Source organism: Schistocerca cancellata, chromosome 1 (genome assembly GCF_023864275.1).
Source record: "Schistocerca cancellata isolate TAMUIC-IGC-003103 chromosome 1, iqSchCanc2.1, whole genome shotgun sequence".
In the NCBI taxonomy this organism is placed as follows: domain Eukaryota; kingdom Metazoa; phylum Arthropoda; class Insecta; order Orthoptera; family Acrididae; genus Schistocerca; species Schistocerca cancellata.
In genome coordinates, this window is record NC_064626.1 from 946,160,117 (window position 1) to 946,187,094 (window position 26,978).

The 26,978-nt window shown below is 43.0% G+C and overlaps 1 protein-coding gene across 1 annotated transcript in view; it reads left to right on the forward strand.

Moving 5' to 3' along the window:
* LOC126117024 (uncharacterized) overlaps nt 1-26,978 on the forward strand; it is a 140,060-nt gene that overhangs the window by 42,225 nt on the left and 70,857 nt on the right. The window contains exon 2 of the mRNA XM_049915039.1: nt 25,552-25,661. Within this exon, the coding sequence (XP_049770996.1) occupies nt 25,552-25,661 (110 nt within the window). The remainder of the gene's footprint in view (nt 1-25,551; nt 25,662-26,978) is intronic.

A 26,978-nucleotide genomic window follows, 5' to 3' on the forward strand; every position in this document is an offset into this window, starting at 1 on the left:
TCCGATATTGCGGTAGTTCTGCACTCTCTGTTGATCTGTTAGTCAATTAGCTGGGGCGAACACACGCCAAAACCAGATAAGCGACGGGTGGGGTGTTACAAAAGATGGGGCTAGACATTGTGTACGATTTTTGTCACTTGTATTAATTCAAATAATTTGTTAGTTTCAATTCATTCGGTAGTTATTTTCATTCTTAATGAGTTTGAGACATTTTGGAAGAACTGTTTTTCATTCTGGACAATTTTTACTGTTTGATTCTCGTGTGTACATAGGGATTTATCTATTCCCATGAATATGGAAGACTTGAAGTATGGTTCGTCAACTGCAGCACGGAATACAAATTTTACAGAGGTCGCTTCTTACCGCCTTCGCTAGCGTTAGTATTACCACGATATTTTGCAGTCCCTACTAGTACTATCGAAAGCGAAAAGACAGACATATGAAAAATTTGCACCACGTACTTCAGTCGACCTGCAAAAATCAGCTGAAGAATAGGATAATAGTGCTAGCAAAGACGACCTATTCAGGTCAAGTGAAGTATGGGATACAAATCGTACGCATGTCTCTATTTCTCGCCTTTGCTAGCACTAGTATCCTATTCTTCAGATGACCTCTGTAGCTAAGGGATATAATTTTACGTATGTATAGTTTTTTGCCTTCACTAACACTATTGTCCTATTCTTCAGTTGACCTAGATAGGGATAAAAATTTTACTTATCATAGGTTCTACAGACGTTGGTTGATCTGCGAACACCGGGTGTCTTTGCAGAAGTCATGTAATTCCCTTAAATAACTGGTGGCCAATTTGTGTATGAGACGATGACGCTCGATAGTACTACTATGATAATTTTCGTCGATACTGTTCCGGCGTAACGTCAAGCTGCGGCACTTCGGCCCGAAATGTTGCAGCAGAGAGGGCTGTGAGACGACGTCAGCCAATAGAACGCTGACTAGAAAGACACGCAGAAAATATTAGTTTCAGCTAGCCTCGGCGGCACTAGAAGAACCGCACTAAAAGACTAGTTGTGATATAAACTTCATAGCAGAGATTTAATAACTTGTGTGATTTTCTTCCAAGGAAATTGTATGTATCGAAGGACATTGATTATTTGCTTGTCGCGATTTGCTTGCGACCCATCTTTGTAGAAATGCATGTTAAGTATTGTCAATTTAACATATTGTAATAAACTCCATTAATAAGATTAGCTATCCAAGAAAGTAGCTTCCTAGTCACCCTATATTACGTGAGTGGGCAGAATCCCACAGATACTATTAGTATCGAAGAGAATGAGTTTACTTTTGACCTGTTAAATAGCTGAAACAGAAAGTAGAAATGGCGGTACTCTTTCACAACCACACAGAAAACGATACTGGCATTGTTTTGAACACTTGTCAGAATTGGTGAAAATGTGAATTAGAAAGTATTCGCATGCACGAGACGTACCTTTTACGTTGCAGGTACATATACTAAGATGTAGAAAAAGTGTGTTTTATGAACACTAGATACAAGTCTCCCCGTTTCCACAAAAGTAACATGATTTGATTTCCCCCAAATCTATTTCCCACTCCTCCATTGTCCTCGCTCAGACAAGCTGAACTGTTCCGATGAGCCTTGTCACAACGTAAGGACACGCTTGAAGGCTAAAACTGTCTCATAGTAATTCGCAATGATAAATAATACCTTACTAGCGGAAAAAATCTCCTATCAGAGCAGAAAGCATACGAATATGTTCCGGTTTATTTAAAAACGCGGACTGAAAAAGGAAGTACCAGCTGCCTCATTCTACCTACTTTAGCACCTTTAAAAATATTCTGGCATGCGAACATACTCGCACTTGTTTTTCAACGTGTAACTCACCTCAAACACCCACAAGCTCCGCTAACTGTAACTCGCTCACACCCACTGTAAATCGATACCCAGTTGTCCTTTGTCGCTCACTCGCCTAGCCCATCTTGTTGTCAATTTCCCTTTCTTTCTGTTATTATGTCCTGTGTCACAGCCGCAGTATTCTTCGTTCTGTCCTACTACTACAGTCTTATCTCACTGTCACTGTTTCCCTCTTGCTCTGTCTCATTGCCGCTATCTCATTCCTCCCTTCCTACTGCTGCTGTCTCTTCTCATTGCCACTATCTCTCTCTTATTCGTTTTCATTGTCATGTATTCCGTCTCTCATTCCACTTTCCCTTTATTCCTCCGCCCCCTCCCCCCTCTCCGCTCCATGGCACTGTCTCCACCACTCTTTTCCTAGCATTGTTCTGTCACTGTCAACTATATTCCACTGCCACTATGTCCTTCTTTTTGTATCACGCTGCTGTTGCCTCCTTCACTCTTTAACACAACCACTAACTACTAACTTCCAGTATTCATTACTTTTCCGTCTCTTTGCTGCTGACACTATCTTCTTCTCTCTCAGCATAAAAAATGAAAATATGATAAAGTGCCTAAATTCTTGGGAAAATTTTTAAAGATGATGAGGTAGATAGAACGAATCAGGGGGTACCACACTTTTCAGTCAGTCTTTCATATAAACAGGAACATATTCGTATTTTTTTGTGCCCCCATACAAGCATTATTCCCCTAGTTTCCTTCTTTTTCCCTGCTGCAGCAGGGCATGAAACTCATGTGAACAAAAAAATATATTGGTAACTAAAATTTGGATAGTTTACTTATGTGAAACTGAAATAACGCAAAACTAATTTCCACCACAGACCGGATTACGCCAAAAAGAATTTTGCACGTCCTTCAGTACTACTACATGGCGCTCCCAGATGACAACGGAGACACTTTGCAGCATATTTCTCCGTGGTGCGTCACTTTATAAACTACGTTTTCGATTCAAACCGAATGAGCCTGGTTCACGTGTCCAAGTAAGGTAAGCTTGAGAATCTTAGGAATACATCGTAAAAATTATAGGCATTTACTGTACACAGCCATCTTACACTCCTCGGCTGGATTAGGTAAGTTTGAGAATCTTAGGAATACGTCGTAAAAATTTCAGGCATTTGCTGTACACAGCCGTCTTACACTCCTCGGCTGGATTTTGGTCCGGTAGTGACAGCTAAAAATAGTAAATAACCATTTCTAAGAGAGTGACCGAGAGACCATCCATGGTGCCTCATTAAGTCCCATCACGTCCACTGTACACCACATGAAATGCGAAAAGAATCAACCGATTTGCTCCATTTACCTAAGCATGAGAAGTTATGTAATATTCATACTTTGAACCTGTACTGTAGGGCCGGCCGAGGTGGTCGAGCGGTTCTAGGCGCTACAGTCTGGAACCGCGCGACCGCTACGGTCGCAGGTTCGAATCCTGCCTCGGGCATGGATGTGTGTGATGTCCTTCGGTTGGTTAGGTTTAAGCAGTTCTAAGTTCTAGGGGACTGATGACCTCAGAAGTTAAGTCCCATAGTGCGCAGAGCAATTTTTTTTTGTACTGTAGGACAGTGATACTGAGACGATTCTTCTGTTGGGTATAGAAACGGTCCCTATTCCACGGCCCTTAGTCCACAGGCTATCCCAAACACTTGACCCTACTTTTTTATCGCCAATGTAACCCGAGATATAAGCGCGAGAATATTCCGTATTTATGAGCGGCGTATTGGAACATATTAGGTGCACATTCTGTCGCGTGGATACCGATTTACGAGAACCGTGTGGTTTCTTGTACGATCTGTGTGTCGAGGCAGTACGACCACCACTAAAGTGAATCACTGTAGGCAGTCGCTTACCAGAAGCAGACAGTAAAGGTCGTTCGGCGGCAAAGGAAGAGCAGCACTTGTGCGGTCTCTGTGTACGACCGCCGCAAACGGGAAGCCGAGCAGGATTACGCGGCTGCTGTCAGCAGGCTGTACGGTGCAGACCAGTAATCCTGGCAGCCCCTCTTCCGTGAAGCCGAGCCACTAGTCCCCAGAACTGGCCAGAGTAAAACTTTACCGCCAGTAGCGTCTCTCGTCTAGCTCGTAACTCGAACTCTGGGACTGATTTACGTGCCACACACTGGTCCAGCTTTGCGAAGGCTACAAACGTAAAGCGAGAGCCAACGGCTCTGGCTGTAAAAGGTAAATCTCGCCGGCAGGTCCAAAGACCGCGCTGGAGTAGACAATTGCCGCAGTCGTTTCGGATTTTATTTCACTTACAAGAGATTCTCGTACTGCCGCTGCAAAATCCTAGCACCTTTCATATGTGTGAGCATCTCCTTGTGTTAGCAGCTTACCTGAGAAACCGAGATAGTATAAGTAAATTATCTACCGAGGCGATGCAATCGTATTCGGCACACGCGGGATTCTGATATCAGTCCGATCATCCAGTTTTAGGTTCCCTGTGATTTTCCTAAATCACTTAGCGGACATCATCCTTCAAGTGAGCTTAATGCCGCAGCTACGCTCCTCTCGTGGTCTAAGTGTTGTGAAAAACTGGCATCTCTACTTTTCTGGGAAAGGAAGATGGTTGGTTGGTTGTTTTGGGGAAGGAGACCAGACAGCGTGGTCATCGGTCTCATCGGATTAGGAAAGGAAGTCGGCCGTGCCCTTTCAGAGGAACCATCCCTGGAATGATTTAGGGAAATCACGGAAAACCTAAATCAGGATGGCCGGACGCGGGATTGAACCGTCGTCCTCCCGAATGCGAGTCCAGTGTCTAGCCACTGCGCCACCTCGCTCGGTGGGAAAGGAAGAAAAGTAACTTTCCAAATTTGCTCTGAATATTTTTTTAAACCACTGAACCTTCAGAAAATATCATTCTTGTAGCCCATTCCTCGCTGTGTTGTCGCTTGTTAATAAAGATTGCCGGCCGGAGTGTCCGTGCGGTTCTAGGCGCTACAGTATGGAACCGACCGACCGCTACGGTCGCAGGTTCGAATCCTGCCTCGGGCATGGATGTGTGTGATGTCCTTAGGGCAGTTAGGTTTAATTAGTTCTAAGTTCTAGGCGACGGATGACCTCAGAAGTTAAGTCGCCTAGTGCTCAGAGCCAGCCATAATAAAGATTAGTGGTTAGCTTATTGGCTTAATTCTTACTGCATCATTATAAGCTGTGATTATAGACGTTTAACCAAGTGCTACAGGAAGAATAGAGTAAATATAGAATTCAGCATTGTGATTAATCTATGCGTGGGATGAGTCCGCTGAAAGCCATGCAATGTTAAATAACACACAAAACAAATAAAATAAGAACTAAATATGTTTTGTACTTTACCGAAAATTGTGATATATGGAACAAGAGGTCCACTTAGTCAGCATATTATATTTAAACTTTAAGCTATCTGTCAGCAAGGGGGGGGGGGAGGGCAATCCTGCCTTATCATTTCATTAATTTCATTTCTTTTCACTAGAGTAATATTGATGTTCTCATACTATGGTATTTACATATATAAATGTGTAATTTCGTCGGGGAAGAATTATACTTAAATTTTCAACTCTTTCACATCTTACACAGTCCTAAGGAACCAATGAACGTTTTCTCACCTCTCCATAATTCAGTAAAAGCCACGATTATCAAGTGACGCAGAACATCAGCCTATGAGATTCAGCTGCACTATTTTCAGTATCCGTAGGGCGTTTCAAGCCTTTCGTCAAACAGCTCTGTATCCAACGGAGACTAGAAAGAAGGCACTTCAGGTATCAGCGTAGACATTGACAAGGGAAATGAGATCGTATTGCGATACTCACGACATAATGGTAGATTACTTACCACAGTATCTTGCATTGTGTCTAAGGAGCCCGTATTTGCTTCATAGTGAATGGAACGCTGTTCGGATGAGAAATCTGTCTGCTACCAGACAGCCAACTTGTACAACCTGTGAAGAATACAGTTCTCTAATCTTGAAAACATTTTAACGGTTCATGCACTACGTAAATACTGCATCGTTGTGCCACATTTATATTTACTTTTGTAATACACCGTTAATTTTAATGATCGTACATTTTTCGTTTGAAAATGCAAAAGTACTAAAGTCTTCACACTATGCAACGTATTTTGTTTGCGTGAAACACTGCCTAGGAGGAAAAGCGCTCTAAACCTTAGCGCCGCACCTACTATGTAACTTTATCTTTTATCGAACTGGTGCAATGCTGATTGTTACTACGTTTTATGTAAAGCAATACATGTCTGCCTAAGGCATTCGTATCTGCGAGGCGTAGTATATGGGGCAGCAGTCACTGTATAAAGTTTTTGTGAGGTATTCAAATATCTCATTTTTTGTATCAGCCTTACTTTATTAGACCGTAATAGTGTCTGATGCATCAGCTAAATCAGAATGATGTGAATACAGAACTGGACGTATATTTGCCGCGCACCTGAAAGTTATGGAGGTCGCTTTAGGAACGCGAAGACAGCGGGTATGCCATACAGAGTTCCCGCTTGCAGTTTGACAAGATAGTTGGTAGTTCCACTTATGCTTTGTGTTACGTGTAAAACCGTGTCTACATTTGACATGCCCAAACAATGCGCTGTTGCTATATTTTGGGGTGCACTCAGCCTCGTGATGCCAATTGAGGAGCTACTCGACCGAATGGTAGCGGCTCCGGTCAAAGAAAACCATCATAACGACCGGGAGAGCGGTGTGCTGGCCACACGCCCCTATTATCCGCATCCTCACCTGAGGATGACACGGCGGTCGGATGGTCCCGATGGGCCACTTGTGGCCTGAAGACGGAGTGCTTTTATTATAAATTAAACTTGATATTTACTGAATTGTATGTCTTTTTATTTTGTTAAATGTTGATGAAAAAAATGAAGTCAACTTTACTCACTTAACCAAGTGCAAAGTTTTCCAATTGGTACTTTAGTACCTAGGTATTTTGTATCAACAGGAAAAAACTAAAGATAGGCCCACTTATTCATAATAGTCTGCTAACGTAAAGCATTACTAATTCTCACTCTGCCTTCTTCTATTGATCCATGTCAGAATGAAAAATAACACTCTGTAACAGCTGTTTTAAGTTAGCGGACCATTATGAATAATGGGATTGATCTTAAAAGTAGGTAATTTGGCCATGGGGGGTCTGAGGTAACAGTTCATGTTGAAAAAGGGGTCACTTGTCCAAAATAGTTTTGGGATCCCTGGTCTAACTCTTAAAAATTTCAGCATCCATCCATTACCACAATGACAGGCAAGAATTTTCGCTTTCTTTTCCAGGATACAAAGAACCTTGCACAAATTTCCCATTCTTCACTCACTGAATGCATTTTAATACATAGAAGATTGGTATTGACTCCTAGGCTTGTTCCACTTATTGGTCGAATCCTTCACACCAAAGCACTATGTTGGAGACGATTCATATGGTCGGATAGCCGGATTTTGGACGGAAGGCAACGATTTTCCCCATGGTGGGCTATTGGTGCCTTGTTATTGTCTCCTGCGATCTGTGTAGATGAAAGTGAATTCGTCACACTCAGCAATCCTGTGGGTCCTAGTCGGCAACTCCTTTCAAAGGTGAAAACCGCACTTTTAGCCGAAATGGGTGGCCTGGAGTTTACTGCAGATTCCTCTACGAGAAACAGCACCCGCGGCGTCGACCTCTTTCAGCCAGAGTCCTTGTGACGAACATCCTGTGGTCAAGCCAGAACAGCTGTGCGGCCATTAAGCCAGCTCGCTTTTCACTACGCAAACTGAAGCCTTTCTCCAGAGCTAGCGAGCATCGTGCTTACCTCAAACACAGCCAAAACTGAGCAAATAAAAAGACTGAACATCGGATAGCGATTTGTGAGTGCAGTGTCAGAGCTTATAAAAATGGGCGACACAAGCGTTTCCTACAGAACATAAAATCTCCTTAGAAACGAAGTAGCAGTAATTACAAATGACTCTGCTCTGCTGGTTGAAAGGAGTACCCGACGTTGAGCTACACAACTCAACGAATATAGGAAGGAAAAAGTAGAGAGTTTCTCGTATTAGTAAATGAAACTCCATTCAATACACAACTCCCACTTACATCTTAAAGGTAAAAGGCAATATTCCAGACAACATTTATGCTTTACTCATTAATTAAAATTTGTCAGTAGATGGCGACAGATTAGCTTCAATTTTAGGTTCGGTTCCCAAGAGATGCGCGAAGCCGCCAAATACAGCAGTTTTAAACGGGACACAACTCTTGCCACCAAATCATATCGATGCTATTAGAAACATCAGCTGTCACGACGTGAATCCAACACATATCGACCCATACAAAATTGGACAATGAAGATATTCTCCTTCTTTTTAACAAACATGAACCACGTTTATTGTTACAACATTAAAAAACAATTACAAGTCGTGCTTCGTGACATTATATCCAAGTATCAGGGGAAGACACACTGTCAACGTAAAAACATGTTAAAACTCCGTGCTGGTCAATATTCCACAAAAAAGCATCATCATTAAAAGTACAGTAAAACTTATCATAGTACAGGGTGGGGCAAATAAAGGTGGCCCGGACGAGTGGATCCGATTAGGCGTGAATGTGTGCGTAAAGCCACACACCGTTCCGGACGCACAACGTGTACACCCGCCACGTGTACGCTCTCCACGTGGCTTCATTGTGGGAGGTTACGTGACAACAAAGACATCGAAACGGTGTCATCAGTTGTTTGCTGAGAAGTTTAGTTGTATCAAAGTGCCAGCAAAGAGCGACACGCAACCCTTAGTCCGAAAATGGCCACAGACAGGATGTGTCTTTAACAAGTCAGAAAAAATTCCTAAACGTGCCCTAACACCAGAAAATGTGGGTGCAATTCATCTGAGAACGCTTCAGACGGAGCAACTGCCCATACAGCCGGCCTAAACTTGGAGCACATTTACATAATCTTCACGCCTGACACAGTTGTTAGCAGAAATCAGTCTGATTTCGCCCTAGCTGCCCACCCAGGTCACATGATCTGTCACAGTGCGGTTACTTTGTGTGGCGAGCCCTCAAGTCTAAGGTGTACCTCTACAACCCTCATAGTCTTCAACAACCGCAGCAGAACATGCCGGATGAGATCGCAGTAATTCCAGCGGTCCTGCTTCGACCCGCCTTCAGAAGCTTGCTACCAGTGCTCAAAAGTGGCAAGAGATGAATTTTTGTCACTTTCAACATTTGCTATAGTCAGGTTAGTACTGTATTTCTTTGTATCTGGAACTCTGTTCTCCGGGCCACTTTTTTTGTGCCACCTTGTACAACGCTCAGTTACTATATCTTACAGTTTAGACAGTTCTGTTTTGAGACCATGGTCATACAAATTAAGTCAGATTAAGGCTGAACATAAACGATGATGATGCGTACGCAAATAGTGTGCGTAACGTGCAGCTTGGCTATTTCAGCCACGCCCAACAGCGCTTAACTTCGGTGATCTCACGGGAAACGGTGTATCCACTGCGGCAAGACCGTTGCTTTAATTTATAATGATTATTACAAATTAAGTACTTAAAGAATCTTAAGTAGGTAGGAAATTATATTTAAAAAAGTATTAATTAGCAAAGAGAAAATAAAACTTTCAGTGTGATGGATGAACCTGGTGACTAACACAACATAAGCAATACAGTCCCTTGGGAATCCCTGAGTTAGACAGTTCGGTGGACACAGGTTTCCGCTTCGGGACTTTCCATGGGCAAGAGGTCTGGGTCTTTCCTGATGTCGGCAGCACTTTTCTCCGCTGCCGTCTCTGTCGTTTTGCATTCGGGGCTGACTTATGTGTTGTGGAGCACCTTCGCCGAGTTGTAAATAAGTTTTACATTTGCAGTTTGGGCTGTATGTTGTCTGGGCATCTCACAGTTTGCAGGATTTATAGTGCTACTTGGGTTGATTGATTAATTGTCTTATTTCATGAGTCTTTCACTCGATTACTTTGCATTTGTCAGCTGTGCAAATTATAAAAGCTTCTAGCGCTTCCGGAATAGTCATCCAGTTACATTTGAGGTATCCTCTAATGATTTAACAGTACATTCAAATGCAATAAAGCTTCTAGTGAGTTACAGTTTACCTTTAATTTTCAAAGAACTGATGTTTGCACGATATTAAGTACTTATTAGTCATTTTCATTGGCTCATGAAGAACCTTTATCACAATGAACCAATAGTGCCCAGTGCACTCTTGCTTTACTATTACACTGAAACGCCAAAGAAACTGGTGTAGGCCTGCCTATTCAAATACAGAGATAAGTAAACAGGCACAATACGGTGCTGCGGTCGGCACCGCAGGTGAAACATCAAATCTCCGAGATCGCTGTAGCTGGAAAGAAGATCTTGTAAGAACGGGACCAACGACGACTAAAGAGAGTCGCTCAATGTGACAGAAGCGCAACCCTTATGCAAGGCTTTCTTTTCGTCCAACTGGCAATCACTGCTCTTTTCGTACAAACACAAAGAACTGAGTTCTACATTAAAGGGTGCTGTTTGATTTGCAAATACAAAGCATTTCGAACAATAAAATTATTTTTCTTCGTCAGTTAAAGGTACGTTTTCGACTCAGACTGGACATGACGTACATATTTAACGTGCATAATTACGGTAACTTTGAACCTCTGTAGTTCGGTAATGGATAATGATGCAGAAACAAATTTAAGAATTTCCAAGAGCATCATCTTAAGAATATACGGTAAAAAGTTCAATTTGTCACAAATAGAAACCATGGAAGTGGCCATCCCCACACTTGGTACTTCTGGTACTCTAAAATCATGGTTTTTCGTTTATATATTGGTAACGGATAAAGCTGTTCGAAAACTGGAGTATTCCGTTTCAAGATAAATGCCTATAGGATGTACAGTTAAACTTTGAGCTATTTGTTACGGTTAGTTATTTAGATAATTGCGAGACATGTTGAAGAAGATGATTAAAAACCGGTTTTCGCCGCTTTCTCAGGAATCGCCCATGAACAACTGGCGCTCTTATTAGGCGTCTAAGGGCCACCGTACACCACACCTAACGTAAAAAAAAAGGTTTGCTCAGTTTGCCTGGGATGAAGGAAGTGTGCGATATTTAAATTTTGGCTCTCTACATAAGGACTGGTACGATAAGCACATTCTTACTTTAGACATACAGGGTGAAACGTATTTAAACCGACACTCTGGGAGGTTGTAGGGGACATCAAAACAAATATTTTTCACTAATATCATTTTTTCCTATGAGGGGTATTTAAACTGGTAGAGGAAGATTTCTCTGGCAGCAAATTAATTAAACCAATAAACACTTTTCCATTTTTCTATGAGCAAGAGGCAACACATTAACGCAACCAAATTTCAATTACAGTAGATTTTCAAAAATGCCTCCATTGATAAGTAAACAAAGGTTACACCGTCGAATCATATTCTGTCTGACACGGGCATAAACCCCAGGAGTATCCTGAATTGTTCCTGCTGCTGCTACTATACGGGCAACCAGATCCTCTTCTGATGCAACAGGAGTTGCTTAAACAAGGTTACGCATCTCTCCCCACACAAAACAGTCCAGAGGGGACATATCTTGGGATCGAGCAGGCCATGGTACAGGACCACCTCTGCCTATCCATGTTTCTGGGAACTGCCGGTCAAGGAATCGTCACACACGACGACTGAAATGTGCCGGCGCCTCGTCATGTTGGAACCACATGTATTGTCTTGCAGGGAGCGGGAGGTCTTCCAGCAATTCTGGCAATGCTCTGGCGAGAAAATTGTAATAGTTTCTGCCATTTAATGGCCTAGGTACAGATATGGCCCAATTACACAGTCCCCAACAACACCGACCCACACATTAACGAAGAACCGCACTTGATGAGCGCTAGTAACTGTGGCATATGAGTTATCCTCACTCCAAACATGCGAATTGTGCATGTTGAAGACTTCATCACGCACGAACGTAGCTTCATCGGTAAACAACACAGAGGCTGGAAATGTAGGATGCATTTCACACTGTTCCAGGTATCACTGCAAAAAATTGTGCTCTGGGTGGATAATCAACTGATTCCGGGTTGTGGACACGTTCTAAGTGAAATGGACGTAACAATTGCTCTCGAAGGACTGTTCTTACATTCGTCTGATTCGTTTCCATATTACGTGCAATTGCATGAGTGCTGATTGAAGGATTCCGCTCCACATACTGCAAGACAGCTTCCTCAAATTGCAATGTTCTTACCGTGCGACGGCGTCCCTGTCCAGGTAATCTGCTAAATGACCCGGTCTCACGCAGACGTTGGTACACAGCAGCAAAGGTCGTATGATGCGGGATACGGCGATTAGGATATTGTTGTTGATAAACCCGCTGTGCAGCTCGTCCGTTGTGGTGCGCTACGTAGTACGTACCAACCATATCAGTGTATTCACTCCAGGTGTATCGCTCCATTAGTAAATAGAGACAATGCACTACTACGATGGTGGACAGCAATTGCCTACAACTGAAGAGTTTAATTCGCCCTCTAACAACTGAAGATCGTAATATGGCCTCTAACGACTGAGAGAGTAATATGGCCTCCACCGGTTTAAATACTCAACATAGGAAAAAATGACATTAGGGAAAAATATTTGTTTTGATGTCCCCTACAACTTCCCAGAGTTTGTCGGTTTAAATACTTTTCACCCTGTATATACGGTCGCCAGTCCAACGGCTATCCAAAACAATTGACCGCTTACGTCTGTGATCAATAGAATCCAAGATATGGCTCCGTGAAAAATTTCATTTTTGTTCACGGCTTTTTGGAACACTCTGGTATCCTGCGCTGTCGTACACGGACCGATATACAACGTGATTCTTCTTGACGTTTAAAATCCTCCGAAGAGACGTAGGTGAATCTGATACAAGTAATTTCATATAAGACACAGGGGGTCGCAAATGTCCGAAAAGATCCCAAAAATGGATGGGAAATGTTGAACACATGACGTCATTAGATGACGTACCTCGCCGCAAGTACAGCGATTAGGTTTGGGCATGAAGGGATGATTGAGCGATGCAATACTTGCATTCAAGCAAACGGTGCATATTTCGAACACCTTCTGTAAACATGATCTATTGTAAACGTAGAAGTTGCATATTGTTGTCCTTGTTGTAGCCAAGTAAAAACTGTTCATATTTTGTGTTTCTTTCCTTCCGTTCCTTCTAGTTTTCTTTACAGACGTTATTTAGTGAAGAGAACGTAGGTCATTTACTGGTAACGACGCAATTTGGAAGCTTATATTCACTGACTTCTGATGGAGTACGGAATGTGTTTGTTGTACTGTATTTTGCAAATAAACTAGCTGAGACTGTGAGACCGGTAAATAAATGAATAAATCTTAGGTCAATGAAAGAGATACTGCCTGCCAGGTTCAAGCCTCGAGCCCCGACCTCAAGTACTGAAGCCGCGCACGTAGGCGCAGAGCCATATAGACGGGAGTACTTGGTTTGGGTTGGGACGAACAGGTGCGACACACCGATAGGCTCAACCGCTGCACGTGCGGAGAAGTACTCGTGTGGTGACGCCACACGTTTAACGTTTATGTCATCCACTTCTGGGATATTTCCCAACACTTGTGACCCCATGTATCTCATAGCAAATTACTTGTATCTGAGTTATCTACGTCGCTTCGGAAGTTTTTAAACATTAATAAGTATCATCCTGTATACCGCAAGCAGTCATAATAATCATGGATTGCTAATTTTATAACATTAAGTGAAGTGCGAAGCATTGCCAGTCACTGGCGATGGTAAACAGCTTGAGCATGAAACATGGTGTGACGCACCAAACTTCACTTTCATTGGTCCGCTAAATCACCCTGTCTTAGACTCATAGACAGTAGCTGGAAACATTTGGAATAACAGGAGAAATGCAGGAGTCATATTCCTGCGCCACGGAATCTGCTCATCAAAGAGTTGCTTCATCTGGATATGGCATACATGAAGGAACTTGTGGTGTCTCTCTTTGTTGATGCTGTGTCGTATTAGCGTGATAGCTCTCGCAGGACTCACTGTTCCGGTAAAATCTGCACCTGCATAAATACTACGCAAACTACAATACGGTAGGGTACCTTGTGTTATTGGTAATCATTCCCTCCTCTTTCTCACTGGCAAATGCAGCGAGAGATAAAGGACTGTTTATGTGCTTCCGGGTGAGCCATTATTTTTCGTATCTTGTCTTCGCAGTTGGTGTCAGCATGATTTCTCGCTGTCGCAAATGTAACGCAGTTTAGTTACTGTATGAATCGTCAACTTCGACGTTGCGTGTAACTAGTTCATCTTTTGTATGTAGAACAGCTAACTGTGAAATAAAAATCAGTTATTACCGTAGGTCCTTCATTCTATGAGCTTTAATTTAGCCCTTGTTGAATGATCGGTATTTATATAGCTGCTTACGTGACATAGTACACGTACAGTAATTTAGCACCATGATCTTTAATTTTTTTTTGGGTCATCAGTCTTCTGACTGGTTTGATATGGCCCGCCAAGAATTTCTCTGCTGAGCCAACCTCTTCATCTCAGAGTAGCACTTGCAACCTACGTCCTCAGTTATTTGCTTGATATATTTCAATCTCTGTCTTCCTCTACAGCTTTTGCCCTCTACAGCTCCATGAAAGTCATTCCCTGATGTCTTAAGAGATGTCCTATCATCCTTTCCCATCTCCTTGTCAGTGTTTTCCACATATTCCTTTCCTCTCCAATTGTGCGCAGAACCTCCTCTTTCCTTACCTTATCAGTCCACCTAATTTTCAACATTCGTCTGTAGCACCAAAGCTCAAGTGCTACGATTCTTTTCTGTTCCGGTTTTCCAACAGTCCATGTTTCACTAGAATACAGCGCTGTGCTTCAAACGTACATTCGCAGTACTCTCTTCCTCAAATTAAGGCCTATGTTTGATACTAGGAGACTTCTCTTGGCCAGGAATGCCCTTTGTGCCATTGGAAACGGAAATGCCGTGTGGCTAGTGCCTCCCGTCGGATAGACCGTTCGCCTGGTGCAAGTCTTTCGAGTTGACGCCACTTGGGCGACTTGCGTGTCGATGGGGTTGCCATTGATAGTCTGCTTTTAGTGTCCTCCTTGCTTCGTCCATCATTGGTTATTTTGCTGCCTAGCTAGTATAACTCCTTAACTTCGTCTTCTTCGTGACCGTGAATCCTCATGTTAAGTTTCTCGCTATTCTCACTTCTGCTACTGCTCATTACTTTCGTCATTTTCTGTTTACTCTCAATTCATATTCTATACACATTAGACTGTTCATTCCATTCAGCAGATCAGTAATTATTCTTCACTTTCACTCTGGATGGCAATGTCATCGGTTAATTGTATGATTGATATCTTTTCACCTTGAAATTTAATTCCGCTTTTAAGTCTTTCTTTTATTCCGATCATTGCTTGTTAGATGTACAGATTGAACAGTAGGGGTGGAAGACTACATGAGTGTCTTACAAGCTTTTTAATCCGAGCATTTCTTTGTTGGTCGTCCACTCTTATTATTCCTTCTTGGTTCCTGTACATATTGCATATTACCCATCTCTCCCTATAGCTTACCCCTATTTTTCTCAGAATTTGGAACATTTTGCACCATTTTTTCTCCAGGTCGACATGTGAGCGTGTCTTGATTTTTCTTTAGTCTTGCTTCCAGTATCTTGAATATGAATCTTGAAAGGTGTGGAGGGACGTTATTATGTGCTGCTTCTAGATATGACGTGTACTTTGGAGCATGCGTGTGTTCGTTGTAATTGCCATCACATTGCGGAAGCGGGTAGCTCCTAATTAATCCTCATATCTGATCCAGAACACGCAGAACCGTCCCAGAGATGAGTATGGTAGGCGCGTGCATGCAGTATCCACACCTGTGGCGGCGCCCTTCACGCTGCGAACCAGCGCTAGGCACAGAGGCCGGCAGCCAGTGCTGGCAAATTACCACTTAACGCGGGTCTCAGCCACAGCGGCAGCCGGGGCTGGCGATATGGGCTGCAGCGTCCCGGGGGGCGGGGGCGTTGCGTTTGCGGCGGCGGCGGCGGCAATATCGCCTTTGTGGGGCGTCGGTGGCGGCCATTCAGGCCGTGGCGCCGTGGGCCCCGTTAATTGCGGGCGGCGCGGTTTTCCGTCACACGAGGCCCGCTATGAACCGACCGGGCCGGAAAGTGAGCGCTCTCAGAAAAGCCTGCGAGGATCTGTGTAATAGAGTCGCACTTAGAAGGCCACCAACTTCCGTGTCTACAATTTGCTTCCGAAAGACAATTAAAACTTCATCAGGGAACAAAACTAACTAAATGAATGGAAACCAACATCTGACGGATCTGTTCTGACACAGGAACAGGAAACTGCTCTGCACCGAAGCAGTTTCCTTTTGTAGTCATCTCTCTATATTTTCTTCAAACGATTTCTTCTTTCGTTCCTTATTCTGCTCTCCTCTTTACTGTTTGAGTCAGTCTTGCAGCTGGGCTGTTTGCAACAGTCCTTTTTTGTCGTGCCGTACTGTAATGCCTTTTACGACATGGTACACTCTGCATCTACATCTATATACATCTTCCACATACACAGCAAGCCACCGTACGTTGCATGGCAAACGGTGCCACGTACAACTATTAGACATCTCCTTTCGTGTTACACTTTCAAACTGGGAGTGGAAAAAACGACGGTCTAAAGGTCCCCTTACGAGCCATGAGTTTTCTTATCTTCGTGGCCCCTACACGAAATGTACGTTGGCGCTATTAGAATCGTTCTATAGTCAGCATCAGATGCTGGGTCTTTAAACTTCCGTAGTATGGCCATGCGAGAAGAGCGTGGTGTTCCCTCTTGGGATTCACATTATAGTTCATGAAGCACCTCCGTAATACATGCGTGCTGATCGAACCTACGGGTAACAAATCTATCAACATGCCTCTACGTCGCCTCGATCTCTTTCTTTAATTAGACATGGTGAGGATCAAACAGTATGGATGAACTACAGTTTCCCAAAATTGTCCCAATTAAACGAAGTCGGGCATTCGCCTTTCCTACTACCAGCGTAACGAGCGCATTCCATTTCATACTGTTTTCCAAGGTTAAGCATAGATATTTATTCGGTGTGACTGTGTCGTACACAACCCATCTAGTGGTGTATTCGAACGTCACATGATTGTTTTTCCTCCTCATCGGCATTAACTTACATTTTCCTATAGTTACAGCAAGCTGTCATTCATCATACCAACTAGAAATTTTGTCTAAGTCATCTTGAAATTTCCTACAGTCACTCAACGACCATACCGGCCCACACATCTTAGCGTCATGAGCAAACAGTCGTATATCTTCCTTTAGTTTGAACATGGCTGCATTTCAGCAACGGTTACAGAATAGCTCATCAATAAGACAGCCAAACAGTTGCAATAAATTGTGGTATTAAATTAAATTTATCCATGGTTTCAACGGATTTAAAACCGTGTTCTTCAGAAAAACACGAAACAAACTTCACATTAGCAAACAGTCAGTAAGTAAAGCGTTCTAACATGTCCACATGAAATGTGTCAGCAACGAACTGAAAAGCCATTTGTGAAAGTTAAGTGCTCTAAAATCAAGGGCTTGTCACATAAAACGCCAGAACGTGTTAACAGCTACATGCCGACTACCTGTCCTTTTGAAGAACACGGCTTTAAATCCGTTGAAGCCAAGGCTAATGGCTAATGTTAAATGAGTACCATTTACTGCAACTGGTTTGCTGTCTTGGCCTACTACTGGTATATCTTCCTGATGTGTACATTCACAAAGGAAATTTAAATAAATACATGTAAAAATAATTCTTTTTTTCCTAGCGAACACAGCACAAATTTCGGTGTTGAAGCAAATAACAGACTAAAACATTCTAGCTGGCTCTCCTGCCACCAAATGAAGACCGAAACGTGGGAATTTTTAATATGTTCGCCAAATATTAATTTATACAAACAAACTGCTCATCACGCGGGAGCGGTAAAATCTGACCTCTGTCAGTACCGCACGAGACCCAGAGTTTCCTCGTGCAGTAAATCACTAGCCCACTATCTAGACATACTCAGTCCTCAGCGAACAGCAGGCGTATCTTTTGTGCGCCACACGAGGTAAATCATACAAGGCACAGGAGAAGATGTAACTTTGCTGCTAACTAAATAGTCACATCTAAGATTAATATTGTAACTGCTTTTCTTGAGATACTATTTGGCCAGATACTACAGCCAAAATTCTTTACATACTTGCATTTTTTTTCAGCTAACATTTCCCTGCTTGTTCACCGCCTTCACCTTATATCATTTATCACAATATACCGCAACGTAAAATAATTTTTATAGTTCACGTTCTTTACATTAAATGTAAAATATCAGTCCACCGGTCGCATGGTTCCAGTCTGAAACGCCTCCGTAGCGGTCGCGCCTAGAACCGCTCAATCACCCCGGCCGGGAGAGGCAAACATCAGCAGCGTATAAAATCTTATAGGTCGTCATGATGACAACAACATCCGCTGTTTCGAGTTACGAAGATTTGTCGGAGCTGAGACCTGCATGCCGCTCAACGGCATTTCAGAAGCCACAGAAGGGTCCTTACGAGAGTTCACTTTTTTAGGTTTTTATTGAACATCTCGAAAACCGCTGCGTCTAGCGAAAATGTTTCTCAATATAACATAAGACTATGTCAAATTTCCTACAAACATTATCCCATTCATATTTTCTCCGGGAATAATAACTTCCACGTGGCAGGGGATGGACAACTGAAGTGGTTTAATGTTGCAAAGTCGATGTTTATTTTGTACCACATATAAGTGCAGTAGAACCGTAGTAAGGGTGCAGGGAATGGCAATTGAATCTCAATGTCGACAAGTGTAATGTGCTGCGAATACACAGAAAGAAAGATCTTTTATCATTTAGCTACAATATAGCAGATCAGCAACTGGATGCAGTTAATTCCATAAATTATTTGGGAGTAGGTGTTACGACTGATTTAAAACGGAATGATCATATAAAGTTGATCATCGGTAAATCAGATGCCAGACTGAGATGCATTGGAAGAATCATAAGGAAATGCAATCCGAAAACAAAGGAAGTAGGTTACAGTACACTTGTTCGCCCACTGCTTGAATATTGCTCACCAGTTTGGGATCTGTTCCAGATGGGGTTCATATAAGAGGTAGAGAAGACCCAACGGAGAGCAGCGCGCTACGTTACATTATCATTTAGTAATCACCAAAGCCTTACGGAGATGATAGGTAAACTCCAGTGGGAGACTTTGCAGGAGAGACGCTCAGTAGCTCGGTACGGGCTTTTGTTGAAGTTTCGAGAACATACCTTCACCGAGGAGTCAAGCAGTATATTGCTCCCTCCTACGTATATCTCACGAAGAGACCATGAGGATAAAATCAGAGAGATTGGAGCCCACATAGAGGCATACCGACAATCTTTCTTTCCACGAACAATACGAGACTGGAATAGAAGGGAGAACCGATAGAGGTGCTCAAAGTACCCTCCGCCACACACCGTCAGGTGGCTTGCGGAGTATGGATGTGGATGTAGATGTAGAAGGGATAAGTTGTGTTTTGGGGGTACAACAGCGTGGAAAGGCGTGCGTAGAGGTTCCAATCATGGGAGGATGGTAGGTGGCGCGGACTGTGGTCATGCACTCCTTCATAGGTCTGCAGAATGAACAGAGGGCAGACAACTACGTCACAAAAAAGCAACTTCAGGGCATTTCACGAAGTTATGACGATACTTCCGCTGCTCATCTTGTGAATCGCTGGCGACGCAGCGTGCAGACACTCCCGTTGGGTTGGAGGGGTTCATTTTCTACCAAGCGTTTTAACATTACGTTAAATACAAATGTGAGTCGTAATAATACAACCGCATATAGACAAATTCTGGGTAAATCTCTGCAAACTGCTCTACAAAACTACAGGGGAAATTGATTCTAGTTATGCTGCACGGCCGTCCGCTGTGGCCGAGCCGTTCTAGTCGCTTCAGTCCGGAACCACGCTGCTGCTATGGTCGCAGGTTCGAATCCTGCCTCGGGCGTGGGTGAGTGTGATGTCCTTAGGTTAGTTAGGTTTAAGTAGTTCTAAGTCTATGGGACTGATGACCTCAGATGTTAAGTCCCATAGTACTTGGAGCCATTTGAACCATTTTTAAACCATCCGGAAGGGACGACTTCTTCTACCCATGAGCACTGCTTGCTTTTAAGTTGACAGATTATATCGTTTATCTAGTACAGTTATTTTCAGTTTTTTAGGTGAGTAGTTATCTTTAGTTGTGAAAGAAGCTTTTATGTAGAATATGTTCTTGTAAACAACGACTGAGAAGTGCTTATTTTGCTAGTGTGACGGTGTCAGTGACCTACGCAGTGCTGGCGGGAAACGGATTGAGTTGGTAAATCTGGCGTCTCACTGCTGTCTGCCGGCGACAGCATATTGTTAAGCCGTCTAATTGTGCCGTTGTCACTTGGGGCTTGCCATTAATTGTTTTATTGGTACTCAGCAATAATCTCTTCCATTCACGAATAGCTGGCACTCGTAGAGTGTCCTGCATGAATGGACGCACTTACCACATATCCACAGCATATCTTGCAAGGTAGGTGTCAATATGTGTGACGGAACAGGACTGATCACATTTAAAGCTAGAACATTATTCTACCGTAATGCATTGTTTGATTTATGTTAAAATATCTGAAGTTCCGTAACAACTAGGTGACCTACTTCTGTAACAGTGGGAGCCAGTTTGAGGCTCTGGACCCCTTCAGACATTGGAAGACCCGAGGCTTGGGTGATGCATTTGATACCCTCTAAACGGTACCCCAGCCATAAATAGTGGAGACAATGAATCGACACTGCCGAATACATACTGACAGCATGTTACATACGGTGAAGGCTCTTCAGTTTGGCTGACAGATTACAGGTCCAGCTGCTGGCCTTTTATAAATAATACCTCATTTAAAAACTGCAAACAAATATTCGCTTATTAACCCGAGAAAAAAACTCTGCTGTATGAACATGAGCTCAGTACGTTATTTTGTATACTCAGATGACATAACTGAACAGGAAATGCTGAGGAGGTATAGGCCGTCAGTTAACTGAAGACCAAGCCTTGCTGTTCCCGGGAGAATTCTACAGCAGACGTACAGGATGACTAAGAATCAATTTCCCTCGAGCATGTAGAATAGTATGTAGAGATTTATGTAGCGTCTGTCCATATATGTTTCTTGGTTTAGTACTATTAGTAATTCACGTCTATATTAAGACATTTTGCTAACGCACATTATGGAAAAATAACATCCGCGATCATGTCTGCTCACTGAGTCGCCAGTGATTCGTAAGGCGAGCTGCGGATGGGTGGGTATAACTTTGTGGAAAACCCTGCAGCTGATTTCTGTGACGTAGTGCGGTATAAAGAATGGGTAATTGCCTGTTCGTTCTTCATGTTGCAGACCTACAGTTTTCATTTATATTAGTAATAAGTAATTTATTTGCCAAAAAATCGTTATTCATCAAAGAAACTGTAGAATAAATGGAATAATTCATATAATATTATCCCCTATTTATGCCAACAACACTCTTAGACTCAAATTTCGCTTTATTATTTGTGCTAATAAAGTATTGTCCTATGAAATTATTGTTGTCTATCTGAAAAAACTAGTTCTGAATTTTGTTTCATTTATTTTGTTTATTTTTAGTTTATATTTTAACTGTTTTATTTTTGTTTGTAGATGTATTTAGAATTGAATTGTAGTTTGAAAGATGATTACGGTTGATGTAGTAAAAATCCACGCAGTAGACACCAAATGAAAAAACTACTCCTTATGTTTCTGATCTAGACTCCCATAAAAATGCGAAGGAACTGTTAATCAGTACACATGGAGAAGTTGTAGTCTAATTCACAATCGATTTATTGATCTTAAACAAGACAAGACTACAAAACTATTAAAGAAACATCATACAAAAATATTTATTTAATAAAAGCCTTACTAATATGGGATCTATGGTGGAGAAAGTGATCTGCTGGGGATTGACACACGACACTAACCAGAACACTACTCGCTCTATCTCACTTCATACATGTGAATCCAGGTTATGGCATCAAACTATGCCACCACCAAGCATCTATATTCTACCATACAAAAAAAAGGAAAAATATGGTTCGAAAGAACAGGGTGCTGATGAATGGATATTATAGCCCTGTGTTGCAGCAGCGAATACTTTACCATCCTACTGGTCAAGGCGGCACACTACGATGCGTCCGGCGACTGAAGTCATGGACGGCGGAAATTTGTTATTAAATACGCGTTCCCGAAAAAGGCAAGTACGCGGTCTCTAGTTCGGTTAATTCAGAACGCAGGTACTTCCCTAAGATCCTCTGAAGTCCTGACAGATTCCAGTGTGCAGGTGGACCAGTTTGCTGGTCTGCCAAACCAATTTGACTCCGTGCCAGGACTGTGCATGTGGGAATACGTCAGATGTTTAGACGGCCGACTCAAGACGAATAAGTACACACACGCATCACTCGTTGTGACTCTGATGATATAAGCAGTACCTCTGATGGCTCAGAAGGTGACTGGCACAGTCTCTATGTCGCGCCCTAGTAAGGGACGCAAGTCTCACCGTTTAGGTAGAGACCTGCAGTTCTTTACCAGTGAAGCGCCGGTACGAGAGACTTGTACAAGAATGAGAGACGATCTCCCGGTCTCTGTGTTGCCTCCTCAGCTCAGTTCCAAAAGCACATTTCTCTTTTTTGACTTCCCCCAATTTCGCACAAGCCAATCACGAGCTGGAGCCCGGCATTCTAAGCTCAGTGAATGGTCTTTGCTCTGCAAACCGATTTGACCAATTAAAGACTTAAAGTTAATTGGCAGAAAACGGAAAAAAAATTCAGCTTCGCAACCTCTATCCCACATGTTTGCCATGTCCTTTGCTAACACAATACAGGGTGGAAGAACAGCCCTCCATAAACAACTTGTTATCTCTCCTGTTGCGTCAATTTCAAAGTTTGCAGGGAACGGCCATAAAATCGCATTGACAAAAGATGTTTTGAAGCAACGTCTGCACGACTGGGCGCCAGTTTTCCTGTCCCACAGACATTTGCAGAACTTTTACGTTTCTTTTGGCGGCTTGCTCGCTAACAAGGCCAACAATGCGCTGTCAGCGACTTTTCGGCTCTAGGCCATATACCTGTATGTCTGGCGCCAAAGCTAATGTGTTTTGCACAATACGACCACGGCACGGAGCCATCTGGAAATGTCTCTTCATCGTTCTCCAGAAAAAACGCGCTTTGTCGCCCCACCAACGCCGTGCTTTTACTGCAGTCATTTAAATCGGCACCCTGTTCCTTTGAACGCAGGTAAAGCGTACTGTATTTCTTTCCCTAGAGCACGCAAACAAGACCATAAACTGCTGCCCACCATTTCATCACAATGTATGAAGTCAAATCGCCATAGATCGTATTCCCTACACCAAATCAGAAGTGAGAGTGCCCTGCAATCTCTCAAGTTCTCTCACTTTCCCTTTTTCTACACGTTATATCATATGCGCCTTTTTGTAACTAAGCATTTTGTATTCAGTAAATGTATGTTGTTAATTTGAAATTTTCAGCTGATTAAATACTGGAATAATAGATTCCAGGAATTGCACTTATACAACTGAAACAAATGAGTAATTTTAGACATTTAGTTATAAAATTTACATTTCATGTTGATATTTTATGATCATTTGAAAATTGAATAATAATCCAGGATCACTGGCCATATTATTTTATATATTAAATGTATGTCAGTAACATCAGTTAATACATTACTATTAGAGGCATATGGCTGATTTCTTATTGCATTCTGAAAATTGTACTCTATATCTGGAAGCTCAATCAAATTTACTTAGTCTCATAGTTTGTTAGTATGTGTCGTCAGTACAGTTTTCATCATTTGTAGTTTCATTTAGTTGTGAGTTAAATTATTTTGGATGAATATGTAACTTATGATTACAATCAGGAAAGACTTCCTGACACTTAAATTGACATTAGATGTTAACAAATTCCTCTTTTTCAGAAATGCTTTGCTTTCTGTACTCAGTCAGCATTTTATATCATCCCTATTTCAACCATCATCAATTATTTTTCCATCATTAGATATTTTGCACTCATTGATTTTGCACTCATTTGTTATTTTGCTCCTTAAATAATAAAAAGTCATCAGGTACTTTTTATTCCTCGTTTACTTATCGAATTCCCTGCACATAGCCTAATTTAATTCTACTATAGGTCATCACGTTTGTTTCTCTTTTGTTAATATCCATGTTGTAACCTCTTTTCCTGATACTAGCCATCCTGTACGCCAGCACTTACAGCTCCTGTGATATCTCTGACAAAGTTACAATGTCTCAGGCAAATGTCATAGCTTTTATTTCTTCTCCATAAACTTTGATACTCTTTCCAGATTTCTCCTTGATTCCTTTATTTCATGCTCAACGTACAGACTGAGTAACATCGGAGTTAGGCTGCAAACCTATCTGATTGCCCGTCTTCCCCTCAGAACCACTGCTTTCCTTTCATGTCTTTCGACTCTAATAACTCCAGTCCGATTTATGAAATTTGTAATTAACCTGAGGTAGTTTTCTATAGATAATTACTCCCCAGTCTATCCAATACGTTCCGATATATGATTAATAAAATAGGAGAGAAAAGTTTAGAACGAGCTTTCAATGCTTCAGAAGTTCTACATAGTCTTCCAAGACTTCATTATAACGCACAATCAACCATGTAAAACTGTTGCAAAAGTACTTCTTTGGAATTTTGTCCAACTCACTTGGCAGAGTCACGCCTTCTTCGGTCGTGGGGAAACATTAGAGAGCCATTCTGCACTTTTTCGTTTCGTGGTAGGTTCGAATTAATATCACCAAGTCTGGTCATCCGTAATTTTTTTCTTCCAGAAAGGTGCTGTCAGCGTTTTCCATTTCGATCAAATCTCGACAGCCGCCTACGCTTCGTTGTTTTTATTCGGGGGCAAGCTGTACGTGAAAAACTTCACACAACTTATTTTCCTTCAAAACATCACGGAGAATGGCATGAACACTTGATTTAGACATGTTCAGTTCATTGTTCCATTGCAGTCTGTGACACAAAGATGTTGACGCACTACTGCCACTAGTTCACAAATTAACAGTCTCGTTACAACTGGTCGAATGTACATCAGCTGCCTACAAAAAATGGTTCAAATGGCTCTGAGCACTATGGGACTCACCTTCTGAGGTCATTAATCCCCTAGAACTTGTTAAACCTAACCTAAGGACATCACACACATGCATGCCCGAGGCAGGATTCGAACCTGCGTTCGTAACGGTCTCGCGGTTCCAGACTGCAGCGTCTAGAACCGCACGGCCACTTTGGCCGGCCAGCTGTCTACAATTTTTAGTGCAAGCTCCCACCGAAGTTACTGCACTGACGTCGCTTGCACGACAGGAATAAGATCAAACACTGAACTTTTCGGACGGATGGCGTATATGTTGGTGATTAGCCAGTAATAGAAGTGCATTTGCTAATAGTTGTTGTAATTTCCCCATTTCTTGCACTGACAGTTAGTTTACTAGAGGGATTTCCCACGCTTGTGCAGCTGCCGTGGAGCCGGCGGCGGCGCCGCTGGGGGCCGTCCCGGAGGCGGAGTCGGCGGCGGGCTCGGGGTCGGGGGCGGCGCCGCTGGAGCCGCTGGGCCCCGCGTGGCAGGCGCTGCACGCCGTGGCGCTGGTGTCGCTGGCGCTGGCCGGCTCGGCCGCCAACGTGCTCGTGCTCGCCGTCTTCTACCGCCGGCCCGCGCTGCGCTCGCCCTCCAACAGGTAGGCGGCGCCTGCCCCGCTGCGCTGCGCGTACACAACTCTGCTACAGACCGACATCATTCACCGCCAAGGGCTGCTAACAAAATCTCTCAGTTGAGGAATCCGTTTCGGTCCCCGGACTGTCATCAGCTTCATAAAAGCATTTGCAACACCGCAGAAGCTGTTATAAAAGCAATGATGTCAGATAATTAAAGCCATAAATTTGTTGTCATATCCATACATATTATAAAATCGTATGTATCTATGTATTTCCACATTCCCAACTCAAGCATCTGACCGATTTCGGTCAAACATTGTACATACACTACTGGTTATTAAAATTGCCAGACCACGAAGATGACGTGCTACAGAACCGAAATTTAACCGACGGGAGGAAGATGCTATTATATGCAAATGATTAGCTTTTCAGAGCATTCACACAAGGTTGGCGCCGGTGGCGACACCTACATCGTGCTGACACAAGGAAAGTTTCCAACCGATTTCGCATACACAAACAGCAGTTGAACGGCGTTGCCTGGTGAAACGTTGTTGTGACGCCTCGAGTAAGGAGGAGAAATGTGTAACATCGCGTTTCCGACTTTGACAAAGGTCGGATTGTAGCCTATCGCGACTGCGGATTATCGTATCGCGACATTGCTGCTCGCGTTGGTCGAGATCCAATGACTGTTAGCAGAATATGGAATCGCTGGGTTGAGAAGGGTAATACGGAACGCCGTGCTGGATCCCAACGGCCTCGTATCACTAGCAGGGAGATGACAGGCATCTTATCAGCATGGCTGTAGCGGATCGTGCAGCCACGTCTCGATCCCTGAGTCAACAGATGGGGACGTTTGCAAGACAACAACCATCTGCACGAACAGTTCGACGACGTTTGCAGCAGTATGGACTATCAGCTCGGAGACCGTGACTGTGGTTACCCTTGACACTGCATCACAGACAGGAGCGCCTGCGATACTGTACTCAATGACGAACTTGGGTGCACGAATGGCAAAACGTCATTTGTTCGGATGAATCCAGGTTCTGTTTACAGCATCATGATAGTCGCATCCGTGTTTGGCGACATCGCGGTGAACGCACATTGGAAGCGTGTATTCGTCATCGCCATAGTGTCGTATCACCCGGCGTAATGGTATGGGGTGCCATTGGTTACACGTCTCGGTCGACTCTTGTTCGCATTGACTGCACTTTGAACACATTTCAGATGTGTTATGACCCGTGGCTCTACCCTTCATTCGATCCCTGCGAAACCCTACATTTCAGCAGGAAAATGCTCGATCGCATATTGTAGGTTCTGTACGGGCCTTTCTGGATACAGAA